A 24927-nucleotide genomic window follows, 5' to 3' on the forward strand; every position below is an offset into this window, starting at 1 on the left:
ACAAACCCAAACAATGATCCGAGCTCAGCTGCTCAAACAGTCCTTAATAGCTTTGCAGTCCCAAACAGTCTTCAAAGCGGTATTGAAAAGAACTCAGTTCGTTAAAGCGGTATGCCGAAAAAAAACAGTATTTTAAAACGATATGCCGACAGTTCAAAAGCTCACGGTACTTTTAAAAGGAGAGACTTTTTAAAACGATGTAAATTCTCTTCCACGTCGATGTCCTTCGATTCCCAGCGTCGAACTCCCACGTCGAATTTTATTAAATATAACAACTTAAAGTGACTGACCTTCCTTCCACAATATTCTCAATCTCCCGCTTTTTCCAGCGGAGACTATCGTGAGAATAGTAAACGAAATCCTTCCGAATGAGGATCACACAAGGTCGAAGTCAATCCATCGAAAATCAATTTTCCAAACTTCTCTTCACTCTCCATTAGCAAAGAAACCGTTGGCTCTGACCTTTTAAACTTTAGGCATTATATAAAACTTCATTTTTAACTAAACTGCGTCATCACATTAAATCACACAGTGATATGAAGTCATCTTGGCAAATCCAGCCACGAACTGCCCCACCTGACAGGGTGGGTCTTCCTTTTATACCCTGTAGAAAAAACCTGTCACATGACCTCTACTGGCGGGAAAATGACATCACTCCACCATTACCTCATGTCCAGTATAACTTCAACCGCAGTCACGTGACAAGGGTACCACTGTCACGTGTCACGGGTACGTAACAGTACGTGTTCCTCCTGTGGTTGGATGTCAGTCCGACAGGTTAGCATATTGAGGCTGGTGCTCCACACCTTCCTTCCCCCCCCCCCCCACACCCCAGGGTCAGTGAGTTGTTGGAGGAACGTGGACAAATGACCTTCTCCCCCCACCGTCCCTATGAACCTAAAAAGAAACAATGAAATGTGAGCCACAGCCTTGATAGATTCTGCAACTCCACGCCATCTTGGATTCGTATGTGGTTGGACAGTTTCCTGGGACTAAAGTACTGGGATTGCGAAACCAGGCTGGTGCTCAGTCAACTGCCTCTTCCTACGAGGCCTAGTTTTTAACAGAAGAGATGGAAGGGATGGTCTGACTCTGATCCCATGTCTCATGGTTGGTTTAACTGGGCACGCAGTGGCATTTGTCTCAGATTGGCAGGCCGTTGTTCAGAGAATAGAAATACTGTGCCTTTCATTTTTTTTCTATCATCTGTGGGCCTATACGAGAGTTTCCTAAATGCCCCTCGTGTCTCTGCCTCTGCCATTGGCATTCATTCATTCATAACCACTCCTTCGGATGATGCTTCAACTGTGTAAGCTTTCCTGCATTGGGCCAGGGGTTCTGTGCTCAGTGGCAAGGTCTGGCCTCTTACCGTCAATTTCAGCACCTTCCCCAAATCCAGCCTCCGCCCGGATCTGGGCTTCAGAGAATGAAATGGGTGCCTTCAGTTACCAGATCTATGCATACTTCTTTCAGCTGAGTTTCAGTCCCACGAACAAAGTACAAGACCCATGTTTACATCTCCTTTGAGGGCCAAAGCCTGCAGACCATGTACCACCTGGCACTTTCCCTCGCCCACTGCCCACGTTCCGGGCTGGAATACAGAATGTTGAAGGACGCCCCAGTGAGCTTCCCTGTGCTCCCACAACCATGACCTTGTACCACTGCCATCCTAATGTCTCCACTGAGCCCTCCTTCACCATGGAACCATGTGCACTGCCTTGTTTTGATGCAGCTTTCTTCTACGGTCCAGTGTTTGAAATTCCCTTTATAGTTCCTGTAGTACACAACTATCGTCCTCTCGTGTTCCAGTTCCACTGGCATCATCTCTGTCATCTGGTCCGTCCTGGGGGTGGGGGTGGTGCTCTTTGTCCTGGTTCAGGGTTAGAGACGTGACTGCAGTCTCCATCCTGGTGAGACTGTCTTTCCTTGCCCTGGTTAGAGCCACGGCTAAGTCTGCTCCCTGCTCTGTCTGTCTGCATGTGTTGTGCTCCGTGCGCGTGAGAAAGGGAGAAGCAAGACAAGTGAATACTCCTACACGTGCATGTCCAGATCAGTAGCAACCAAGCATTCCTTCCCCAGAGTTGTCTTTAAAAAAAAAAATGGGCTGAGCTGATGATTGTTCACGAAATTGACAGTGAAATTGTTAAATGTGTTCAGCCCCCCAGAGAAGAGGCCAGAGGCGAGAACTGTGAGAGAAGTCATGCCCCCGGGGTGTCTGAGAGGAGCGGCAGCAGGGGGCGCCACAGAGCACTGTCCATCCAATCGCCCTCCTGCTTGGACCACAACGGCAATGAGGAGCCCCACATGGACAGGACTGACACATCTGACATGGTAGAAGGTAGTGGCCAATCATTTCCAAACGATAGTGTTGATGTTAGACTTTATTCTTCATGGTCATAAGGTCTAAGGTTTCAGTTGTGTTTTATTTCATTCAATTTCTTGCCCACATACAATTTTTTTTTTGTGTATGTGAACCTTCAGAATCAGAATTGGGTTTATTATCACTGATATTGTGAAACTTGTTGTTTTGCAATAGCAACACAGGGCAAGACATTAAAACATGCACTTTTCCAAAAATAACTGGTGCAGAGAGGAAACAGTGGCTGCATCATGGCCTGGAATGGGAACACCAATGCCCTTGAAGGGAAACTCCCACAAAAAGTGGTGGATACGGCCCAGTCCATCACGGGTAAAGCCCTCCCCACCACTGAGCATATCTACATGGGGCACTGTTGCAGGAAAGCATCATCAGGAACCCCCACCATCTAGGCCAGGCTCTCTTTTCTCTTTGTAGAAGCCTCTGGATTCGCCACCAAGTTCAGGAATAGTTATTACCCCTCAACCATCAGGTTCCTGAACCAGTGGGTTAATTTATTTATTGATATCCCACACGGAATAGGCCCTTCTGATCATTCAATCCACACTGCCCATCAATCTTCCAATTTAACCCTAGCCATTTACAATGACCAGTTAACCTACTAATGAGCACGTCTTTGGACTGTGGGAGGAAACCCACGCGGTCCCGGGAGAAATCCACGCGGTCCCGGGAGAAATCCACGTGGTCCCGGGGGAGCGTGCAAACTTCTTGTAGGCAGTGGTGGGAATTGAACCCGGGTCGCCTGTACTGTAAAGCGTTGTGCTAACCACTATGCTACCGTGCGGCCTTACTGATCGATGGTAGCGGTGAGAAGGCGGCCTGTCCCGGGTGTGGAGTTGACAAGCTTTGTGACTATGTGCAGCAGCCCTTTCACCCAAACGCTGCTGGTCGCCCGTGGCCCATTAGCAGGTCACAGCAAGCCCATCGGTTCCCTGCATCCCCCAATTTCCCTGCAGTTTATACTCTCACCTCATCACATCCCCATTGGTTCTGCTCCCTCTCACCTACACGTACAGTTTGGAGCAGCCAATGACTACCCCGTGTGTGGGAACCGGAGCGCGTGGGGGTGGGGGAGGAGTACTCACGCAGTAACAGGGAGAGTGTGCAAACTCCACACACAACGGCCGAGGTCAGGGTTGAACCTCAATCTATCATCAATCAGTAAGGCAGCACAGTCGCATAGTGGTGTTGCCTGTGAGTTTGCATCCTGTGTGGGACAGCGAACGGTGAGGTGAAGCAGAGAATGGGGGCAGCCGGAAAGATGAGCTGAGGAGATATCTTCCGATACGTCTTTATGCAATGACCAGTTCTGTTCTGCAACAGAAGTTACTGCCAGAAGCAGTGATGAGAACCTGTCAGATTCTTCTCCTGCCCTTGACCTTTCCTATCCACCTGACTTCACTTATCACCTTCCAGCTAGCCTCTTTCCCCACCTCCCCACCTTTTTATTCTGGCATTTTCCCCCTTCCTTTTCACTCCTGAAAAAGGGTCTCGGCCCAAGACATTGACTGTTTATTAATTTCCATAGATGCTGCCTGACCCGCTGAGTTCCTCCAGCATTTTGGAGATGACTGGGGGTTCTGGATCAGCACCATGGAGAACAGATAGACCAGAGGAATGGGACTGAAGGGATTCCTCTACTCAGATAGCAAGCACAAGATGGGTAGAATAGCCTGGTCCCATGCTGTAACAAGTCTATGGGTTCTAGGATTTAACCAGTGATCACCATGTTACTTGATTCAAAAAGACTAAAGGGTTTGGACATCAAAGTGCAAAGAAAAATTGCTGGAAACAGTTGGCAGGTCAGGCAGCAACCATTGAAGGAGAAGAACAAAATTTCAGGACCCTCTGAAAGCTTCTCGACCTGAAACATCACCTCTGTTTCTCTCTCCCAGATGCTGCCTGACCTGCTGAGAATATCCAGCATTTTCAGCGTACAGTTGTGTTGCTAATAACAAGTTAAACAGGGAGCGTCTCCCGGGATCAGGTTCTGGTTAAGGGCACATTTTCGAGAATCTGTCAGCAGTAAAGTGGGATGACCCGGGGTGGGGGAGGGAGGAAGCTGGAGTAAGCAGACAACAGCGCCACCTCCTGGGCTGTACGGGAATTCACACCATAAGGATGTGTAATGCTTTTACGTTCCAGCTGTAACACGTCATGTGCAAGGCAATCTATATTTTATACAACAGTGCTTTGTATTGAAGAAATATTTCTTGGGGAATTTTTTAATGACTATGATTTGATTCTGTGCAGATGAAGAGGGAACCTCTTGCAGTGATCTCCAGGGTAAACTTTACATTAATAGAGTGTTCAACATGAATGCAGACAAGATGGTTGAGCTTCTCTTCAGCAACTCTCAATTTCTACAGAATTTTATAAATGCCAGAAAAATTACAGGTAACTGCAATTTTGCATAATTACTGACAAGTGTAAGATTATGCATATTGATATTGGTTTATTATTCTCACTTTTACCAAGATATGATGAAAAACTTGCATATTGTTTCTACAGATCCGATTATTACATAGTGATTGGAGTTAGAATAAAGGAATAACAATGCAGAATGAAGTGTAAACATTGCCAAGAGAGTGCAGCGTAGGTAAACAAAGTGCAGGATCGTAGCGAGGTAGATCGTGAGGTAAAGAGTGCATCTTACTGTACGATTAGATTGGGATAGAACTTGCCCCTGAGCATGGTGATAGGTGCTTTAGGGCTCTTGTGTCTTCTGCTCGATGAAAGAGGGAAGAAGAGAGACTGTCTGGATGGTGGGGGGGGGGGGGGGGGGGGCTCTAATTATAATTCTGCTCTCTGCTTCACTGAGGCAGTGAGAGGTATATACAGAGTCCACGGAGAGGAGGCCGGTTCCTGTGATTTGCCGAGCTGTGTCCATAACTCTCCGAAGCTTCTTGTGGTCACGTGCAGAGCAGTTGCCACAATGCATGCAGACAGTATGGTGCATCGATTAAGTATTGGGAAGAGTCAACAGGGACGTGCTGAATTTCTGTAGGCTTACTGAGGAAGTGGAGGTGTTGACGAGTTTGCACCAGGACAGGGTAACAGTGATGTTCACACCTGGGAACTTGAGTCTCTCAACCTTCTCATCTTCAAAACGTGAGGACTAATTCCACCCGTGCGGCCAATTAACCTACTAACCCACTAGTCTTTGGAATGTGGGAGGGAACCGGAGGAGACCCACGTGGTCACGGGGAGTACATGCAAACTCCTCCCAGACAGCAGCAAGTGCGTTGATATTCACTACGCTACAGTTCATTCTTGTATACTGAGAGTGTTTGGTATTTGGAGTTCACTGCCAGGGGAGGTGGTGGAGGCAGGTACAATCACTATGGTTAAAGTAGACAATGGCTTAACTAGGCAAGGCACAGAAGGTTACCGACCTGATGTGGGCACGTGGGATTTGTGTAAGTGGTCAAAAAAAAGTCAGCATGGAAGTGCCGCGTTTGTTCCACTCTGTGACTAATTCAATGTGGAATTGTCCTTGAGCGTGGACAGACCGCAGCTGCTGGTGAGGCAGCAGCTCAAGGCTATCGTGGGTTACTGTTAGATCTCATGCAGGAAACAAAGAGTTAGCTAGCGTGTACGGGGCCAGTAGACTGGCAGCAAAGACCAGGCCAGGGCCTGCAGTTAAGGAGCTGAACAATACTGTCCCCCGGTGAGATAGAGCAGTACAAAGGAAGGGTGAACCAGCCAGGATTGATGGATTAAAGCACAAAAACAAGGAGGCAGAAGTTATCAGTCGACCCAAACGTTGGGATAAACTCAGCAAAGGAGAACGAGAAAGGTAGCAGAGAGAAAATAAACAATGGGGGCAAAGTAAAGAGGGGTAAAGAAACCAACAGGGAGAGTTCTTTTACATCGTATAACAGGAAGAGGAGGTCCAAGTGACCCTGGGAGAATGGTGCAGATGACCAAAAGACAGATGGGGAAAGCCACTATGAGGGGGATGTGTACTGTTTAGGGTGGAAATCGAAGGGTTAGTTTGTGGGCAGAAAGTAGACAAATGGTGTGAAGAGTGGGAATTGCTTTTCATTTTAGAATGGGAAGTGTTTGAAGAGAAGGAAGCTGCAGCTCAAAGCGATTTGTGAAGCCCTCGTGCAGGAGATGCTGTAAGCTAGCATGCAAGTCGCAGGGAAACAGACGGAGGGCTGGCTCTTATTTCAAAGTAGGGAAGTGTCTCTGCATCTCTACAGGGCTCACAGAGACTCAGCATATCTGTGCCATCCAGATGGCTGGAATCTGTTTGTAACTTACCAAGCACACAGTGACGATATAATCTTGTTCCCCCAGATTTCGTCATGGGTTCATGGGAGAGAGATGTGAATGGTACCCAGAAACGGACTCTGAAATACGTAATAACCATCACAAACCCATTGATCGGCAAGTTCTCCACTGCAACTGAGAGTCAGGTACTGGGCCTCCTATCAGTGGCCTGTGTTTAGTGCTGACCTTAAGGATCACCTGGTCTCCAGACCGGGTAAGGGGGCAGGTGGATCGGTGGGGGGGAGGAGGATGAAGTTGGGAGGTGATGGGTGGTAAAGGGCTGGAGGAGAAGGAATCTAGGACAGCGGGGTGTGGAATAAAGGGAAGGGGAGGGAACCAGAGGGAGGTAATGGGCAGGTGAGTGGGGTGAGAGGGAATGGAAAAAGAGGAGGAGGGGAGAAATGACTGGAAGTTGGAGAAACTGATGTTCATGCCATCAGGTTGGCAGCTACCCAGCATCCGCTGCTCCAGGGTTTGTCCAACCCGGGTTTGTCCATCCTCTCCTGATAGCTCCTGACCTGTAATCCAGGCAGTGCGCTGGTATCTAGCATTAGAATAGACTGAGGGTGTAACAGTACTCAGTGGGTAAGATTCCTGCCCCTGCCAGTCTACCCAAGCCCTATGTCGATGCTTTGAATGCCTGCCCCACTGCAACGCCAAAGGGACAGTGCACTTTTCAAAGAGCTGTTTCCCAAGGCAGGTGGATGCTTCCTTGGTGTTGGTGACAATAACAGCACATGGAGTGTTTGTAGCATCAGAACTTTCTATTTCCTACTTGCTGTCATTAAACAAATCCCTTCAGATCAAAGTCTGATGGAATTCCTTCCTCAGCAAAGTGCCGCACGCTAGCGCTGACTGTTCTGAGGAATGCTGGGGGTTGGCCAGCATCTGTGGGAAGAGAAGCAGGCTGGTGTTTCGGGTTTGAGGCTCCTCGTGGACTGGGAGAGTCTGGGTTGCAGAATAGGCAGCAGGGATGGGCAGGACGAAGGAAGTCCCTCTGTAAGAATGCAGCCCAGCCGACTCTGAAGTTCATAGAACACAGATCAGTACCGCACAGTACAGGCCATTCAGCCTGTGAAATTGTGCCAACCTTTAACCTGCTCTAACACTTCCCTCCCGAATACTGCAGCTCTCTGTCTTTCCTTCAGCTGTGTGCTCACCTAAGGGGCTTTTAAATGTCTCTAATGTGTCTGCCTCTGCCATCACCCCTGGGAGCACGCTCCACACATCTACCGTTCTCTGTTTTAAAAAAAAAAAAACCTACCTCTGACATCCTCCCTGTACTTTCCTCCAATCTCCTTAAAATTATGTCCTCCAATTTTAGCCATTTCTGCCCTGGGGAAAAAAACGTACTGGCTGTCCACTCAATCCATGCCTCTTATCACCTTGTACACTTCTACCAAGTCTCCTGAAATCCAAACACAAAAATACAACTGCAGATGCTGTGGATCAAAGAATACGTACACAACGCTGGAAGAACTCAGCAGGTCAGGCAGCATCCGTGAGAAAAGAGTAGCCAACGACCCTTCATCAGGAATGGGGGGGAAGAGAGGGCCGAAGCCCAGTAATAGAGATAGGGGAGGGGGTAGGGCCTAGAGGCGCCAGGTGGAAAACCAATCAGAGGAAGGATAAAGGGGGGAGGGGATAAGCATGAAAGAACTGTAGAGATAAAGGAGCAGAAAGTTGAAAGGGGAGAGAGGCAGAGAGGGACCTGGGATAGGGGAAGGGGGAGGGAATTACTGGAAATTGGAGAATTCAATGTTCATACCTCCAGGCTGGAGGCTACCCAGACGGTAGATGAGGTGTTGCTCCTCCAACCTGAGTTTGGCCTCATCATGGCAGTAGAGGAGGCCATGTATGGACGTATCTCCTGAAATCCTCCTTCACTCCAAAGAGAAAAGCCCCAGCTTTCTCAACCTTTCCTCGTAATCCAGGCAGCATCCTGCTAAATCTCCTCTGCACCCTCTAAAGCTTCCACATCCTTCCTTTAATGAGGTGACTTTCCTCTCATGCTCGTGGTACCATCTGGCTAACAGGTTAGAGGGGTAATTAGAGAAAGAGGGTAAAAACAATGGAGATGTAAAATCTCCAGTCAGAGGTGCTGCTGAGACCAGAAACCACAAGTCAAGTGCTTGGACCTCCCTGCATGGCCATACACTCACCTGTCCTCTTGTTGGGCTGGGGGTTGTGTCAGTGGCCCAGGATGAGTGTATGCAGTGCATTGTGTAGATGGTGCATGCACAGACAAGTTGGCCACTCCCACTGCACTCCTCCAGCCGATAGTCGATCCTACAAGGTCATGTCAGAGGGTGGCTAACAACAGAAGGGCCTGCAGTCAAATGCAAGCTAGAGCAAGGAAGAACAACGGGTCTCCCCCCGAACCAGCCGAGTCTGTGCAACAATCTGGTATTGATCAATTTTATCAGGGCAGCTTGTATCAACCTGGTGGTCTTGGTGTCTCAGTGGGTCAGACAGCAACTGTGGGGAGAGAAATGGTCTATGTTGTGGGCCAAGGACCTTTGTCAGGGTGGAAATGTGTTAAAACCAGTGTATGGTCGGCCCTCCTTATCTGCGGGGGATTGGTTCCGGGGACTCCCGCGGATACCAAAATTCGCAGATGCTCAAGTCCCTTATTTAACATCAGTGCGGTGGTCTTTGGGACCCAGCGGAACCCTGGTCTTTATTTAACATCTGTCCGTGTGGTGGACATTAGGACCTGGCAGTGCAGCTCTGAATCCACAGTGTTTCTGTTCACGAAAATAATCACGATCGCGATTGAAAATAAGGTGGAAGTAATAAAGCGATCGGAAAGAGGTGAAACGCCATCGGCCATTGGAAAAGCGTTAGGCTACAGTCGGTCAATGATTGGAACAATTTTAATAGAGCATGTGAAAGGCCCTGCCCCGATGAAAGCTACAATTATTACTAAGCAACCCAGTGATTAAATTATTGAAATACGTATGTTTCTTAAGTGTTTTGTATGCATAGAAAAGTAAAATATGTACTATATACTAAGAAAAACGTTTGACTAACTGACGCTAAATAATACCGGATGTACCTGTTCCGATTTCAAATCCGACTTAAAGACAGACTCAGGAATGGAACTCATTCATAACCCGGGGACTGCCTGTACTTTTAAGTCATTTCTAGATTACTTATAATACCTAATACAATGTAAATGCTATGTAAATAGTTGTTATACTGTATTGTTTAGGGAATAATGACAAGAAAAAATATTCTGTACATGCTCAAGCAACGAGTGCTGGAGAGAGAACTTCCGGGTTTTCCCGATCCGCGGTTGGTTGAATCCACGCATACGGAATCCGCGGATAAGGAGGGCTGACTGTATTAAGTGTCAAAGAAAGCACTGGAATCATTCTCCGTACAATGCTTTGACAGCAAAACATATACACAAAGTTCATTAAGAGACGTACAGGACCACAAAGTTGGGTGTATGCATACGTTTCAGGTGAAAATACAAAGTTAATAAAAATCGATCTTTATCCTTTATAAATTGGGAGGGAAAAGTACAATATGGTCAGCGAGCAAATAGTCCAGTTTGTAGAGAACATGGTGACAAAAGTTTTTTCAGGTGATATCAGGAAAGGAAGCTCAATTACAACTTTACACTAAACTTTGTCGATAGGTTTTGAGAGGTTCTGCTTGAAGTGGTCAATTGGTGTTTCAAATTGTCAAGTCAGAAAGCTTTCTTAAGGTTTGTACATCAGTACAGAAGAGCAATCAACATGTCCAAGAGTATAGTTTCTTTCAGTGTGGAGATCGGGATCCAACTGGAATTAGTACTGGAAACAAAAACAGTGTTTTAAAAGGATATTGGATATATATTTGGAGGGGAGTGGGAAGGCTGTACAACAGGTTGGGCTGCAGCCTGTAGTAGTAGTCTTGTGATCACTCAAGTGGAGTGTGATTGTTCTCCTAAGTGAATTGCCCCGTTGGTGAATCTTCGGGTGGCTGGTGCCACTTGCTGATCGCCACAGAGCTTCTTCCAGAGTGTTTGTGTGGGTTCCCTTAATGGAGAATGCCTGCACATGACCTTGTTCAATGTGGGGAGGCTGACGCACAGGCAGTCACCCCGTGCTCCTTGATGGGGTCCAGTGGCATGGGGTGGACGCAGCCTTCCTCCACCTTCACTGCCGTTGCGACGTGACCTCTACTCCTGCCTGGGATCAGAGTCAGTAACTGATCGCTGCGGTGTCTCTCTGGTTTTGCAGACCATGTCCAAAGACAGCCAGCCTGGCCAGTACTATGTGATTGATGCAGAGGTAACCACACATGATGTGCCTTACCATGACTACTTCTACACGCACAACAGATACTGCATCATTCAGACCTCAAAGCGCAAGTGTAGACTCAGGTAAAGTGCTTTGCTACCGTCCACAGAGGATATCATTTCTTTAATCTGCCTCGTCTGCGTTCCTGTTTACTTCCCAAATTCAGGGACTTTCTTTCTGTATATTCCAAGGCTAAGGGACCTTTATTATCGAAGTATGTATGCAGAGTACAACTCTGATTCACCTTTGGGTCTTTTACTTTCGAGTAATTTCTTCTCCCTTTACTTTCGCTTCAGAGTTTCGACAGACGTCTGTTACAGGAAGCAGCCCTGGGGACTGGTGAAGTCCTTCATACAGAAAAACTCCTGGAGCGGATTGGAGGACTACTTCAAGCACTTAGGTCTGTATTCTGTTTTGTCATGTAATAAGTCAGGAGAGCTGGTAGGTCCGGGCTAAACAGAAGCAGCCTGTGGATTTTGTGGAGTGACCTGGTCCACCTTGGTGCACGGTCTGGACGCCCAACTGAGTCTGGACCACGTTACCCCATTGTAAACAAGATGGAAGGTGGAAAAACACGGGAAGAAATTCCCGGCACCAGGGGGAAGTAGTTTTCAGAGGAAATCTTAAGATTATAGGGCAGGGGAGCAGAGTTGGGCCAACAGCCCATGGAGTCTGCTCCAGAAGAGATCGGGGTTCTCTGGCCGAGACCTGCCCTCTATGGGTTACGTGGAGTACACACTTCTCCCAGATTGGGGATTCGAGATGGTTTACTGTCATTCTCCGGTACACAAGTATAAAGGGGAAAAAAATGATTCATACTCTAGATCCGATGTGGCATAAAAAAACAGAAAATAAGTATTAAAAACACAATAAATATAAAAACGATCTGGTAAACCACTACAGGTAACTGCTGAGTGTGGTTGATTATGTAAGGTTAGCTTCGTACGTGGACTGATTGTATGTGCGTAGAGTGAGCAGGAGCATCTGAACGTAAGGTGACTCTGACAGCAAATGATAAAGTGACGAGGTAGCTCTTGGCAAGGGAAGCTCTTCTAGGTTTGCCTGCCCACATCTCGCCTACACTGACCAGAGGTGCCGACTGCTCCCGACTGCACCCATTGGAGTGAGCTGGAGACACTTGAGGGCGATCAGCCTGGGTTCTGACCCTGACTGATAGCTCAGTGACTCCTGTGCTGAAGTGCCACTGAGCTTGGATTTGGCCACCCCTGCACTCTGGAGCTTCGCCGAGCTCGCTGACTCCGGGCCCCGTTGGTGAGATACAGGCAAGCGTACCTGGACCGGGTGAGGTGCGCAGTCCGCGTAACGTGACTGCGTATTATTGGGTAACCTGGTCCAAGCGCTGGGTGGGCACCCAGCCTGCGTGCTGAGGTGGACCAGGATACCCCAGCATATCATCCCCTCGATCCACTGTGGCTCACGGACGGCAGGTCTGATCCAGCCCAGAAACAGACAAGCCACCAGCTTCCTGGGTTGAAAATCTGCAAAGGGCTTCAGCTCTGGGCGCTCTCTCCACAGAATCTGACCTGTTGACTGAGGAGGTTCTACAGAACCCCGTCTCCGCTGAGCCCGGTCAGCCGGGCCATCGGCGCCGCCGCAGGGGCTTCAACCGGGGACTTGCCGACCTCTCTCCAAACCGCGATGTTGGCACGAGGGAAGGCTACGCAGGTAATGCGCTGTGTGCCAAGGCAAGGGTCAAAGTTGTCACGGTCAGAGTTATTGGGTTTGGGGCCAGTGTTCGGGGTTGTAGGGGTAGTTAGGGTCAGGGTTGGGGTTATTAGGATTTAATTCAAGATTGAGGTTTGGATTATTCTGGTCAGTAATGTCCCCTCTAATTTGTAATGACCAATGCATGCAAAAATCTCGTGCTGTGCAAATTCATGCCCAGAGGCAACGTGTGCGCAACGAATAATTCTTCACTAAAAACGGTATAAATAAACCAGTTCTAAAATCGGCAGACAAATCGTCACAGACTCCAGGTTGTCCACACCGTCCGCATCAGAAACCGGAAAAGGAAATGTGATTGTGTACCATTGTGAAATATACTTAACATGCCAACGAGGTGGAGGACGACAACCTTTTGTGCGCAGTTTAAATTCCTTTGTGCGCGAGTAGCAAAGGGGTGTGTCTGCGCACACACACCTTACAGGGGACATTGCTGGTCAGAATTACGGAAATTCGAGTTCAGGGTCTGGATTGGGGTTATTAGGGTTGGGGGTTATTGGAGTCTGAGATGGGGCTTATGGACACAGCTGTTCATTAGAAAATGGACCCCAAATGCTCGCGGGTCTGCAGATTAGAAGCTGCGTTTATACCCCTGCTCTCCCGTGCTGGTCCTGATGGGGTCCTTGGTACGTTGGTGATGGATCGCAGTGAGGTTTCCTGACCTCCTCTCTTTTCCTTTTCCTCTTATTGCAGATAAAGGAAATAATTTGGAAGATAAACCAACAAAGCAGAATTGGAAGCTGTCAAAGCTTGTGTTGAGCATGAGTGTGATGTAAGTACGTTTAAGGAAGGCTTGTCTTCATGAGCAGCATGGAGGAGGCTGAAAACTACAGATCTCGTGGTGAAACATCAACCATTATCAGTGATGTGGCAGCTTAACGTTGACTCAGTGGCCACTTGCTCGTTAATGCAAATATCTAATCAGCCAGTCATGAGGCAGCAACTCAGTGCATAAAAGCATGCAGACGTGGTCAAGAGGTTCAGTTGTTGTTCAGACCAAACATCAGAACGGGGAAGAAACGAGATCTAAGTGACTCTGACCGTGGAATGATTGTTGGCGCCACACGGGGTGGTTTGAGTATCTCAGAAACTGCTGATCTCACGGAACGGTCTCTAGAGCTTACAGAGAATGGTGAAAAGAGCAGAAAAACGTCCTGTGGGTGGAAACGCCTCGTTAATGAGAGAGGGCAGAGAACGGCAAGTCAGGTTCCAGTTGACAGTAAGGCGACAGTAACTCAAATAACCACGCATTACAACAGTGGTGTGTAGAAGAGCATCTCTGAACACACAACATGTTGAACCTTTAAGTGGATAAGCTACTGCAGCATGTGGAAATATGCTCAGTGGCCACGTTTTGTGCCTAATAAAGTAGCCACTGAGCTTATAACAGTAGACCAAGGCATTTCACCAGATCTAGTATCAGAATTAGGCTCTGTCTTCCATTATGGCTTTTTTGTATCCCTCAACCCCGTTCCCCTGCCTTCTCCCCATAAACTTTGATATCCTTACAAATCAAGAAGCTAGCAACCTGCACTTTAAATATACCCAACGGCCTGGCCTCCACAGCTGTCTATGGCAATGAATTCCACAGATTCAACACCCTTCAGCTAAAGAAATTCCTTATCTCTGTTCTAAAGGTCCACCCCTCTAATCTGAGGCTGTGCCCTCTAGACCTCGATTTCACCCATATAGGAAACTTCCTCCCCATGTCCACTCCGCATTCCGCCTTGCACTCTCCGACGCCGCATTACGCTCCATAGGGAAGTTATGAAACGGAATTGTTGAGTAGGATGTAGAGATGTTGAATATAGCCGCCAAAGGTTTGGTGAAATGAGAGCAACTTAAGGTATCAGTGGGGTATGAGCGAGGCTGGAGTGATTTAGAGAGGATGTCCAGGGCTTGGCAGATTAGAGGAACACTGCTGATACTGCAGTCATTATTCACTACTGGCTCATCTTTGACTGCCTATGAAGCAAAAATTAAATTCTGACCAAAGTGAGAGGGCAACGGCAGAGATTGCAGAGTAAGAAAGCCCAAGACTACGGTGGGAGCGTGAGTGATCCAGTTTACAGGTGTGAGTGATCCGGTTTGTGGGCGTGAGTGATCCGGTTTGTAGGTGTGATTTCACAGGTGCGAGCAGGTAAACCAGATGGTGAAAGTTACAAGTTGACAGAAAAGCAAAGCAGATTCAGCCATGGAGAGTGTTAAAGGAAAGGGGTGGGTGTAGGCTAGAGGGACAGACCTTAACCTAAAGAAAAAGAGTACAACAAAGCAAAAATTAGTGGGAAGACAGAGAATTGGGAAGCTTTCAAAAACCTACAGAGAGCGACTGAAAGAGTCATTAGGAGGGAAACAATGAAATATGAAAGCAAGCTAGCAAACAATATCAAAGTGGATCGTAAAGTATGAGAGTGGATATTGGAACACTAGAAAATGCTGGAAAAATAATAACGGGGAATAAGGAGATGGCAGATGAACCAAATGAGAATTTTGCATCAGTCTTCACTGTGGAAGACACTCTGTGCCAGATGTTGAAGGGTGTGAGGGAAGAGAAGAGAGTACAGTTACTATTACAGGGGAGAAGGTGCTTAAAAAGCTGAAAGACCTAAGGGTGCATAAGTCACTTGGACCATTTGAACTGCACCCTAGGGTTCTGAAAGAGGTGGCGTTAGAGATTGTAGGGGTATTAGTAATGATTTTTCAAAAATCATTGAAATCTGGCATGGTGCCAGAGGACTGGAAAATTGCAAATGTCACTCCACTCTTTAAGAAAGGAAACTATAGACCAGTTAGCCTGACCTCAGTGGTTGGGAAGATGTTGGAGTCGATTGTTAAGGATGAGTTGTAGAGTACTCAGTGGCTTAGGACAAAGACAGCATGGTTTCCTTCATGGAAAATCTTGCCTGATGAACCTGTTGGAATTCTTTGAGGAGATTACAAGTAGGATAGATAAAGGGAATGAAGTGGATGTTGTATATTTGGATTTTGGGACCACTTCTTTTTATGCTCTATATCCATGATTTTAGAAGATGGAATAGATAGCTTTGTTGCCAAGTTTGCAGGTGTTATGAGGATTTGTGGAGGGGCAGGTAGTGTTGAGGAAACGGGTAGGATGCAGAAGGTCTTGGACAGATTAGAATGGGCAAGAGAGTGGCAAATGAAATACAATGTTGGAAAATGCATAGTCATGCAATTTGATAGTAGAAATAAATGTGCAGACTATTTTCTGAACGGGGAGGAACTCCAAAATTTGAGATGCAAAGGGACTTGGGAGTCCTTATGCAGAACACCCTGAAGGTTAACTTGCAGGTCAAGTCGGTGGTGAGGAAGGCAAATGCCATGTTAGCATTAATTTCAAGAGGTTAGAATACAAGAGGAAGGATGTGATGCTGAGGCTTCAGAAGGCACTGATAAATTTATTTAAATCTTTCATCCATGCCACAACGTGAGGGAGTAAAAATCTTTGTGTTATGACACCATTGCAATGTACGGACATGTGAATTTATAAGTTTAATGGCTTGTAGAAAGAAGCTGACCTGTTGGTCCTGGCTTTAATGTTGCAGTAGCATTTGCCAGACGGAAATAGCTGAAACAGTTTATGGTTGGGGTTACTGGTGTCCCTGATGATCTTCCAGGCCTTCTGCTGCTGTAAATGTCCTCAATGGAGGGAAGTTCACATCCGTAAATGTGCTGGGCTGTCCGTACCACTCTCTGCAGTGCCCAGCAATCAAGGTTGGTGCAGTTCCCTTACCAGGCAGTGATACAGCCAGTCAGAATACTCTCAATGGTGCCCCTAAGGAAGGTCTTGAGGATTTGGGGGCCCATGCCAACAGTCGACTGAAGAAGTCGACTGAGGTGGAAGAGACGCTGTTGTGCTTTTTTGCCACAAAGCCGGTGTGTACAGTTCAGGTGAGATCATCGGTGCTGTGTATACCGAGGAACTGAAACTAATCACCCTCTCAACTGCAGACCCATTGATGTTGATTAGGCTGAGCCTGTCTCCATTCCTCCTGTAATCCACAATCAGCTCTTTTGTTTTTTGGACATTGAGGGAGAGGCTGTTACCCTGGCACCACTGTGAGAAGCCCCACCTTGAGTGTCGTAAACAGTTTTGAGCTCCTCATTTAAGAAAAGATGTGCTGGCGGCATTGGAGAGGGTTCAGGGGAGGTTCACAGGGATCATTCCAGGAAAGGCTGTGTATGAGGAACGATTGATAGCTCTGAGTCTGTACTCGCTGGAATTTGGAAGGATGAGGGGGGGATCTCATTGAAACCTTTTGAATGTTGGAAAGCCTAGACAGAGTAGATGTGAAAGGATGTTTCCCATGGTGGGGGTGTCTAGGACGAGTGGGCACAGCCTCAGGATAGAGGGGTGCCCATTTAAAACAGAGATTCAGAGAAATTTATCTTGCCAGAGGATGATGAAGTAGTGGAATTTATTACCACATGCAGCAGTAGAGGCCAGGTCACTGGGTGTATTGAAGGCAGAGCTTGATAGGTTCTTGATTGGACACAGCATCGAAGGTTATTGGGGTGGGGAAGGATCAACCGTGATTGAATAGTGGAGCAGGCTCGATGGGCCGAATGGTCTAAACCAACTCCTGTGTCTTATGATCTTATGGAAATCAGAAGTGACGCCAGTATTGTGGACAAGCACCCAGTTCAAAACTTCTTGACACAACATGTTGCTTCCTAAATGGAGTCTCATCCTTGATGGGAACAAAAAAAGCTGGATGAACTCAGCAGGTCGGGCAGCATCCGTTGAAAGAAGCAGTCAACGTTTTGGGACGAGACCCTTCGTCATCCTGGAGGGGACTTGTTCAGGAATTTGGGCACATTATTCCAACTCTTAACTTTGTTCTCCGCCCATCAGTAATGGTTCAGTGTAATCGCTTGGCATGCTAATATAGATAGATAGATAGATACTTTATTCATCCCCATGGGGAAATTCAACTTTTTTTCCAATGTCCCATACACTTGTTGTAGCAGAACTGATTACATACAATACTTAACTCAGTAAAAAAATGTGATATGCATCTAAATCACTATCTCAAAAAGCATTAATAATAGCTTTTAAAAAGTTCTTAAGTCCTGGCGGTAGAATTGTAAAGCCTAATGGCATTGGGGAGTATTGACCTCTTCATCCTGTCTGAGGAGCATTGCATCGATAGTAACCTGTCGCTGAAACTGCTTCTCTGTCTCTGGATGGTGCTATGTAGAGGATGTTCAGAGTTATCCATAATTGACCGTAGCCTACTCAGCGCCCTTCGCTCAGCTACCGATGTTAAACCCTCCAGTACTTTGCCCACGACAGAGCCCGCCTTCCTTACCAGCTTATTAAGACGTGAGGCGTCCCTCTTCTTAATGCTTCCTCCCCAACACGCCACCACAAAGAAGAGGGCGCTCTCCACAACTGACCTATAGAACATCTTCAGCATCTCACTACAGACATTGAATGACGCCAACCTTCTTAGGAAGTACAGTCGACTCTGTGCCTTCCTGCACAAGGCATCTGTGTTGGCAGTCCAGTCTAGCTTCTCGTCTAACTGTACTCCCAGATACTTGTAGGTCTTAACCTGCTCCACACATTCTCCATTAATGATCACTGGCTCCATATGAGGCCTATATCACAAGCAAGGTTTGTGTATGTTGGACGTTTTGTGGAGATGGTGTGGGGTAGTAAATGTAAATTGAAGTCAAAAGCGTGTTTAACTTGGGAGAATAAAGGATGGACAGACAGAAGGAGTGTTTGTGTTGCATCTTGTGTTATATGATTCGATGTCCTTGTGTTTCAGCCTGCTTATCCTAGCTGCCTTGAACTTGGGTCTGTTTTTTAAGCTTCTGGATGTAGAAGTTGTGGCCCAAAAGGTCCATTTGTCAAGCAAGTTGAAGATTCCTGAAAAGCTGAGCATCAGGTAGGTGGTGCTCCAGTAGATGTGATGCATTGAATGAAAGGACTTCAAACGACACAGCCTTTCGACTCACTATGCCCCCCGACCCTGACCCCGGCCCTGGTGGGTTCAGGGAAAAGCCATTTATGCTGACTTTGTTCCCTAACCAGTGATGAGGTATGAAAACCCTACCATACTCTAATCTTGGGGTCCACCCACCCTACTACTCTGTGGCACCCCCTACAGCCTCCAGCCCCCCAACACCACTCTCTGGGACCATCCCCCCCCCCCCTCACTACCACACTTGTGTGGCCCGTCCCTCCAGACAGCTAGCAACATCTTGTCTTTGATTATTTCTGATTACTGCATCAACTGTAATCCCAGTTTCTGAACGCTTGCTGTTTGGATGAGGTTTTTAGAAGCTCAGGGGTGCCCAGTGCAGAATCAGGCCCTTCAGCCCATTGAGCCACTGCTGACCATCAACTCCCAATTGTGCTAATGTAACATTAATCCACCGAGGGTAGATTTCTCTGGAGCAGCAGAGGCTGAGAAGGTCCAGACAGAAGTTTATAAGATTGAGGGACACTGACAGAGTAGACAGCCAGTAACTTTTCCCGAGGGTCTTAATGCCTAATACCGAAGGGAATGCATTTGAGCTGAGAGAGAGAGAAGTTCAAAGGAGGTGTGTGGGGCAGGTTTCTTTTTACACAAAAGGTGGCAGATGCCTAGAATGCACTGGCCTGTGTCCTGTGTGAATTCCGACCGGAGACCCGCTTGAATTTCACTGAAATGACGCTACTTTCCCGTTTTCCACAGTTTGGATCACGAGACGCTAGAGCAGGAAGCAAAACACAAGAGTCCTCGTCAACTTCAGGAGCTGCGGGCAGTGATCAATGATTCCATTGTTCTGCTGGAACAGGTATAACTACGTGGAACAGTTCGGGCCGCCCACCCTTTGTGTCAATGCCGAGGAGGTCTGTAAACCGCTCCAGCATCCAATAATCAGCATGTCGCCGTGGTTCAAGGTTCCTTTGATTATTTAGAGTTCAGAATAACAGCTTGGCCCAGGGTTTCTGAGAACTGGTTCAGTTGTGGATTCTTCCGAGCTGACAATTACTGCACCTTTAATTTAGGTGTCCCTTGCGTCCCCGTCTCTGTGACCTCCTCCAGCCCTGGAACCCTCTGAGCGTCAAGGTCCCAGGCACATGACACAGAGCTTCGCTGCTCTTTTACATGCTTGCGGTCCCCGGTCTAACTACCTTTTGTGTGTCGGGGATTCTCTTGGGCTGATTACGCTCTTGGAGTATTTGACTACAACTGGGAAGTTCCAGCAACATCACGGCCAGCTGCTGAGTTACAAGATGACAGAACAGTGAGCCAAGGTCTATTGCACAGACTAATGGAGCTCTGGTCTTTGCTCCATTTCCCTTGACACTGTTATTTTATTTCCCCCCCCCCCCCCCCCACCACCAAGTCCCCAAGCTGAGATTATCCAGAGGGAGGTGGAGTGAGTTCACGAGTGACGAGGCAATGGTGCAGCTCTGGTTAGACCACACTTGGAGTATCGTGTTCAGTTCTAGTTGCCCCATTAGAGGAAGGATGTGGAAGCTTTAGAGAGGGTGCAGAAGAGGTTTACAAAGATGCTGCCTGGATTAGAGAGCATGTCTTGTGAGGATAGGTTGAGTGAGCCAGGCAGGGCCTTTCTCTTGGGTTGAGCGAGCAAGGACTTTCCTCTAAGGAGTGGAGGACAAGAGGAGGTGTGAATGATGAAAAGAGGTGTTAATAGAGTGGACAGCTAGGGGCTTATTCCCAGGATGGCAATGGCTAGCGTGAGGGGCCTAGTTTTCAGATTATAAGTGTAGGTGAATGTGTTACACACAGAGTGGAAAGTGAGTGGAGCGTGCGCCGGGGGTGGTGCTAGAGGCAGATACACCTCGGGACATCTAAGAGATTCTCAAATAGGCAGATGGATGAAAGGAAATTGGAGGGCTATGCAAAAGGAAAGCGTTAGAGTAGGTTAAAAGGCCGGCACGGTGTGGTGAGCTGAAGGGCCTGCATTGTGTAAAGGAGCAGTCCTCTCTGGACCACATCCTTCTCCGTCTCCTGCCCTTAAGCCTGCACTCTTGATGGGGGATTACATTTCAAGCCCATCCCAGACTGGATGAAATTAATCTCCTCTAAGGTCCAGCCTGCCACATGAACTACTGCTTGCCACGTGTGGGTTGGGCAGAGCGTGTGTAGTGTGTTGCAGGAAGTGGCGATGCATGGACTAACGTAACCGGTGCAAACCTTCACAGAACGTTTGAGCTAAAGTGAGGGGCGCTTGGAGCACAGGGTCAGGTCATGATCTCTCTCTGTTTTGCAGTTGAAAAATTCCCTAGCAGCAATTCAGAAGAGTTTTGAACTCCACAATCAGACTGTGATGAGCGCAAGTGGAATCTGAACAGCCATCAGCAGTGAAGACACAGAATTGAACTACACGTTTATACGGTGCCCTTGCCTCCAGGGGCGATCCAGGAAAGACGATACACTTGTGCCCAGTTATAAATCAACCTGCAGCCTCTGCCTCAGGTTAGTGTGCTTCCACATCAGCCAAGCTGATGCCCAGCACCACAAAGCACACGAACTCTGTCTTGAATGGAAATTCTACTGAGCCACTTTTGACTGTAATGGATGTTTTGTAAATTTTCTGGACCGAATGTTTTTTAAGTGCTTTGATATTCAATTATTGCACTTTGATAACAGTGTCAGCTGTGCTTTATAGGAACTTTACTTTCCACTTTTTAACGATTCCAAGACTTGTTTGGCCCTGGAAATTTCTAAACACCGCTGCTTCACTTTCTTAAGGCTATTTAATTTTACTGTAGGAACCGACGTCCCTTTGCACACAAAAGCTAGATGAACTTGTACATACTTGAAATTAATTGAATTGCAGAATAATGTGGATCAAATCCAATGCAATTTATAAAAGAAAATCTATATTTAAAATATATACGTAGGTTTTTTTTGATGCATATCACCTAACAAAGGTTTTTATATATGAATGACTTCACAAGTAGCATTATCAGGGTTTCTTGATATACTGTTTACATTTTACCACATACAATATGGACACCTGTGTTTGCATAGACATTTTTAATGACTTCTGATAGCTGAGGGCTGAGGTTACACCTCTCTGCTGTGGTCTTTTTATTTTCCCCCTTCTTGAGCAGGCACCAGAAAGAATAAACACTTGTTCCCGCTGGTGCCCATAGGAATGTCAAACAGATGCATTAACTGGTTCTTGTCCATTACAATGAACAATATTTTTACTAACTTAAAGTCATGAAGCCTCACTGTCAAAACACTACGTGTAATGGAAAAAATAAAGCATTTTCAAGTAACTTGATTTCATTGTGTTGAGGTGCAAACGGGCAAGGGAAGTATTTGAAGAAAATTAGAGACGTTTATTGAGTGCAAAAGATCATGTACTTCTCAGATTAATTTATTACGTATACATAGAAACATAACGAAATATGTCATTTACTTTAGCAACCAACACAACCTGAGGACGTGCTGGCGGCAGCCCACAGACGTTGCCGCACATTCCCAGTACCATTGTAGCATGTTTACCATGTTCACGCAACAACAGCAGCAATAAACCAAGCCCCAGCCCTCCTCTGCATAAACACTCACTCGCGCTCCTCCAACCTCAGCACAAGCTGCCTCCAGCCTCCATTTCCCCGGTGGACTCACAAACACTTAGACCCAAGGTTGCAGCCATCGAGCTATGACTTCCAGACCTCTGATTAACCTTTGGGTTGCGATCCTCAGTTATAGCTGATGATGAAGGCAGGACCCCTGCCACTGGCCCTCAAACTCCAGACACACCGATGACAGGACCCCTGACACCAGGAAACCCCAGGCTCACCAATTACACACCAAGGGGCTTCATCAGTCTAAATGCCCCCTGCCTGAATGGAACTCAGAACTCACTGGGGTGGGGGGAGGGCAACAGCCCTCATCCTCACTGGTCTGCTGGGCCAACATTCAGCCATGATTGTCTTTCATCTCCCATCACTGCAGAGTGGAGGGCTAGACTGTGATCTAATCCAGGTTGGAACGTCAGCAGATTACCATCCACTGGAGTCAGATTGAAGGGAACCTTCTGTGTGCAATGTACTGGACAAGGGCAGACTACAAACAAATTCCAAACATCTTGATGGCTATTAAATAAAGTAATAACTTCACTAATGTATATTCTCTTTGACTGGAATTGTTTTACTTACAGCTTCTATCAGCAGTAATGATCTTCCAGGAAGGGTTCCAGACATTCCCATGGGATACTGAGCACATATCCCCATCCAACTGAATGTTCAGAGATGGGAATACGATCTTTCTAAATATTCAGTGTTACCTCTGTGTTTATATTGATTCTTGCAGCCATGTCACATTTTAAACCGGATTGTACTGGTTTAAACTTGTCTAAACCATTTTATACTGTTTTAAACCGGTCTAAACCAGATTATACGATCAATTAGGGAGCTGTTGATAATTTCGAACAGGGGATGGGTTTTGCGGATGTTTGTGGCCATTAGTTAGTTTTTCAGATTCAAGTCTAAGTAGGAATAATGACGTATGTAATGTTGATACCAGTTAAAACCATTCTAAACTGGTTCATACTGGTTAAAACCAGTCTAAACCGGTTCATACTGGTTTAAACCCGTCTAAACTGGATTATACTGCTTAAAACCGCTCTAAACTGGTTTACACTGGTTAAAACCAGTCTAAACTGGTTTACACTGGTTAAAACCGGTCTAAACCAGATTATACCGGTTTAAACCGGTCTAAACCGGATTATACGATCGATTAGGGAGCTGTTGATAATTTTGAACAGGGGATGGGTTTTGCGGATGTTTGTGGCCATTAGTTAGTTCTTGTAGTTGAATAACAATTGTAGTTTTTCAGATTCAAGTCTAAGTAGGAATAATGACATATGTAATGTTGATACCAGTTAAAACCGTTCTAAACTGGTTCATACTGGTTAAAACCAGTCTAAACCGGTTCATACTGGTTTAAACCCATCTAAACTGGATTATACTGCTTAAAACCAGTCTAAACCAGATTATACCGGTTTAAACCGGATTATACGATCGATTAGGGAGTTGTTGATAATTTTGAACGGGATGGGTTTTGCGAATGTTTGTGGCCATTAGTTAGTTCTTGTAGTTGAATAACAACGGTAGTTTTTCAGATTAAAGTCTAAATAGGAATAATGACATATGTAATTTTGATACTAGTTTAAACCGTTCTAAACTGGTTCATACTAGTTAAAACCGGTTAATATTGGTTTAAACCGGTTCATACTGATTTAAAACAGTCTAAACCTTTTTATACTCGTCTAAACTGGATTATTCTGGTTTAAAGCGGTTTATACTTTTTTAAACCGGGCTAAACAGGTCTAAACTGGTTAAAACTGGATTGCACTGGTTAAAACTTGTCAAAACCGTTTTATACTGTTTTAAACCGGTCTAAACCGGATTATACGATCGATTAGGGAGCTGTTGATAATTTTGAACAGGGGATGGGTTTTGCGAATGTTTGTGGCCATTAGTTAGTTCTTGTAGTTGAATAACAATTGTAGTTTTTCAGATTAAAGTCTAAGTAGGAATAATGACATATGTAATATTGATACTAGTTTAAACCGTTCTAAACTGGTTCATACTGGTTAAAACCGGTCTAAACTGGATTATACTGCTTAAAACCGGTCAAAACCAGATTATACTAGTTTAAACCGGATTATATTGGTTTAATTCAGTCTTAGCCGGTTTAGCAAGGAATCGAGAGGTGGGGAAGACAGGAAAAGTGAGGGAAAGATGGGGAGATCAGGAAAACAGAGGAAGGAGGAGATTCCCAATTGAAGAATTCAATGAACCAGTCACCTGGACCAGTGCAAGGGAAACATTAACATGTTATACTGAGGCTAAGAAATATTTGAAAGATCTTGATGCAAAGTGTCCTATCTTTGTACACTGTTCAAGGAGTTTGAACTAAAACATAAGGCATCTTATCGTGTTTTGCTTTAACCCCAACCTCCCTCCCGGTGCTGATGTATTTCTAGTTCTGCCTCCATCCCTGGCCCCCGCCCGCCCGCCACAGGAAACCTAAGTTGGCAGAAAGGGCCCCAAAGCAAGTTGGACAGCATCTGCTGAGACAAAAACAGTTAATATTTCAGGTCTGACAACTTTCAAGGAGACCTGCTAACTTTCCCAGCACTTCTCTGTCTTGATAGTGTGACAATTCTGAAATTGACTTGAGGCAGCGAACAAATGATTTGTTTCTTTCAGCGTTCTCAAAGCTTTTTCTC

The 24927-nt window shown here is 46.4% G+C and overlaps 1 protein-coding gene across 1 annotated transcript in view; it reads left to right on the forward strand.

Moving 5' to 3' along the window:
- The window catches only part of gramd1c (GRAM domain containing 1c), a 50268-nt gene extending 28304 nt beyond the window's left edge, over positions 1 to 21964 (forward strand). The window contains exons 4-13 of the mRNA XM_073028907.1: positions 2158 to 2338; positions 4631 to 4774; positions 6683 to 6801; positions 10888 to 11030; positions 11244 to 11347; positions 12484 to 12633; positions 13384 to 13462; positions 18486 to 18605; positions 19398 to 19500; positions 20947 to 21964. Of these exons, the coding sequence (XP_072885008.1) occupies positions 2158 to 2338; positions 4631 to 4774; positions 6683 to 6801; positions 10888 to 11030; positions 11244 to 11347; positions 12484 to 12633; positions 13384 to 13462; positions 18486 to 18605; positions 19398 to 19500; positions 20947 to 21024 (1221 nt within the window). The 3' untranslated portion in view covers positions 21025 to 21964. The remainder of the gene's footprint in view (positions 1 to 2157; positions 2339 to 4630; positions 4775 to 6682; positions 6802 to 10887; positions 11031 to 11243; positions 11348 to 12483; positions 12634 to 13383; positions 13463 to 18485; positions 18606 to 19397; positions 19501 to 20946) is intronic.
- The last annotated feature ends 2963 nt before the right edge of the window (positions 21965 to 24927 follow it).

Source organism: Hemitrygon akajei, chromosome 2, assembly GCF_048418815.1.
Source record: "Hemitrygon akajei chromosome 2, sHemAka1.3, whole genome shotgun sequence".
In the NCBI taxonomy this organism is placed as follows: Eukaryota; Metazoa; Chordata; class Chondrichthyes; order Myliobatiformes; family Dasyatidae; genus Hemitrygon; species Hemitrygon akajei.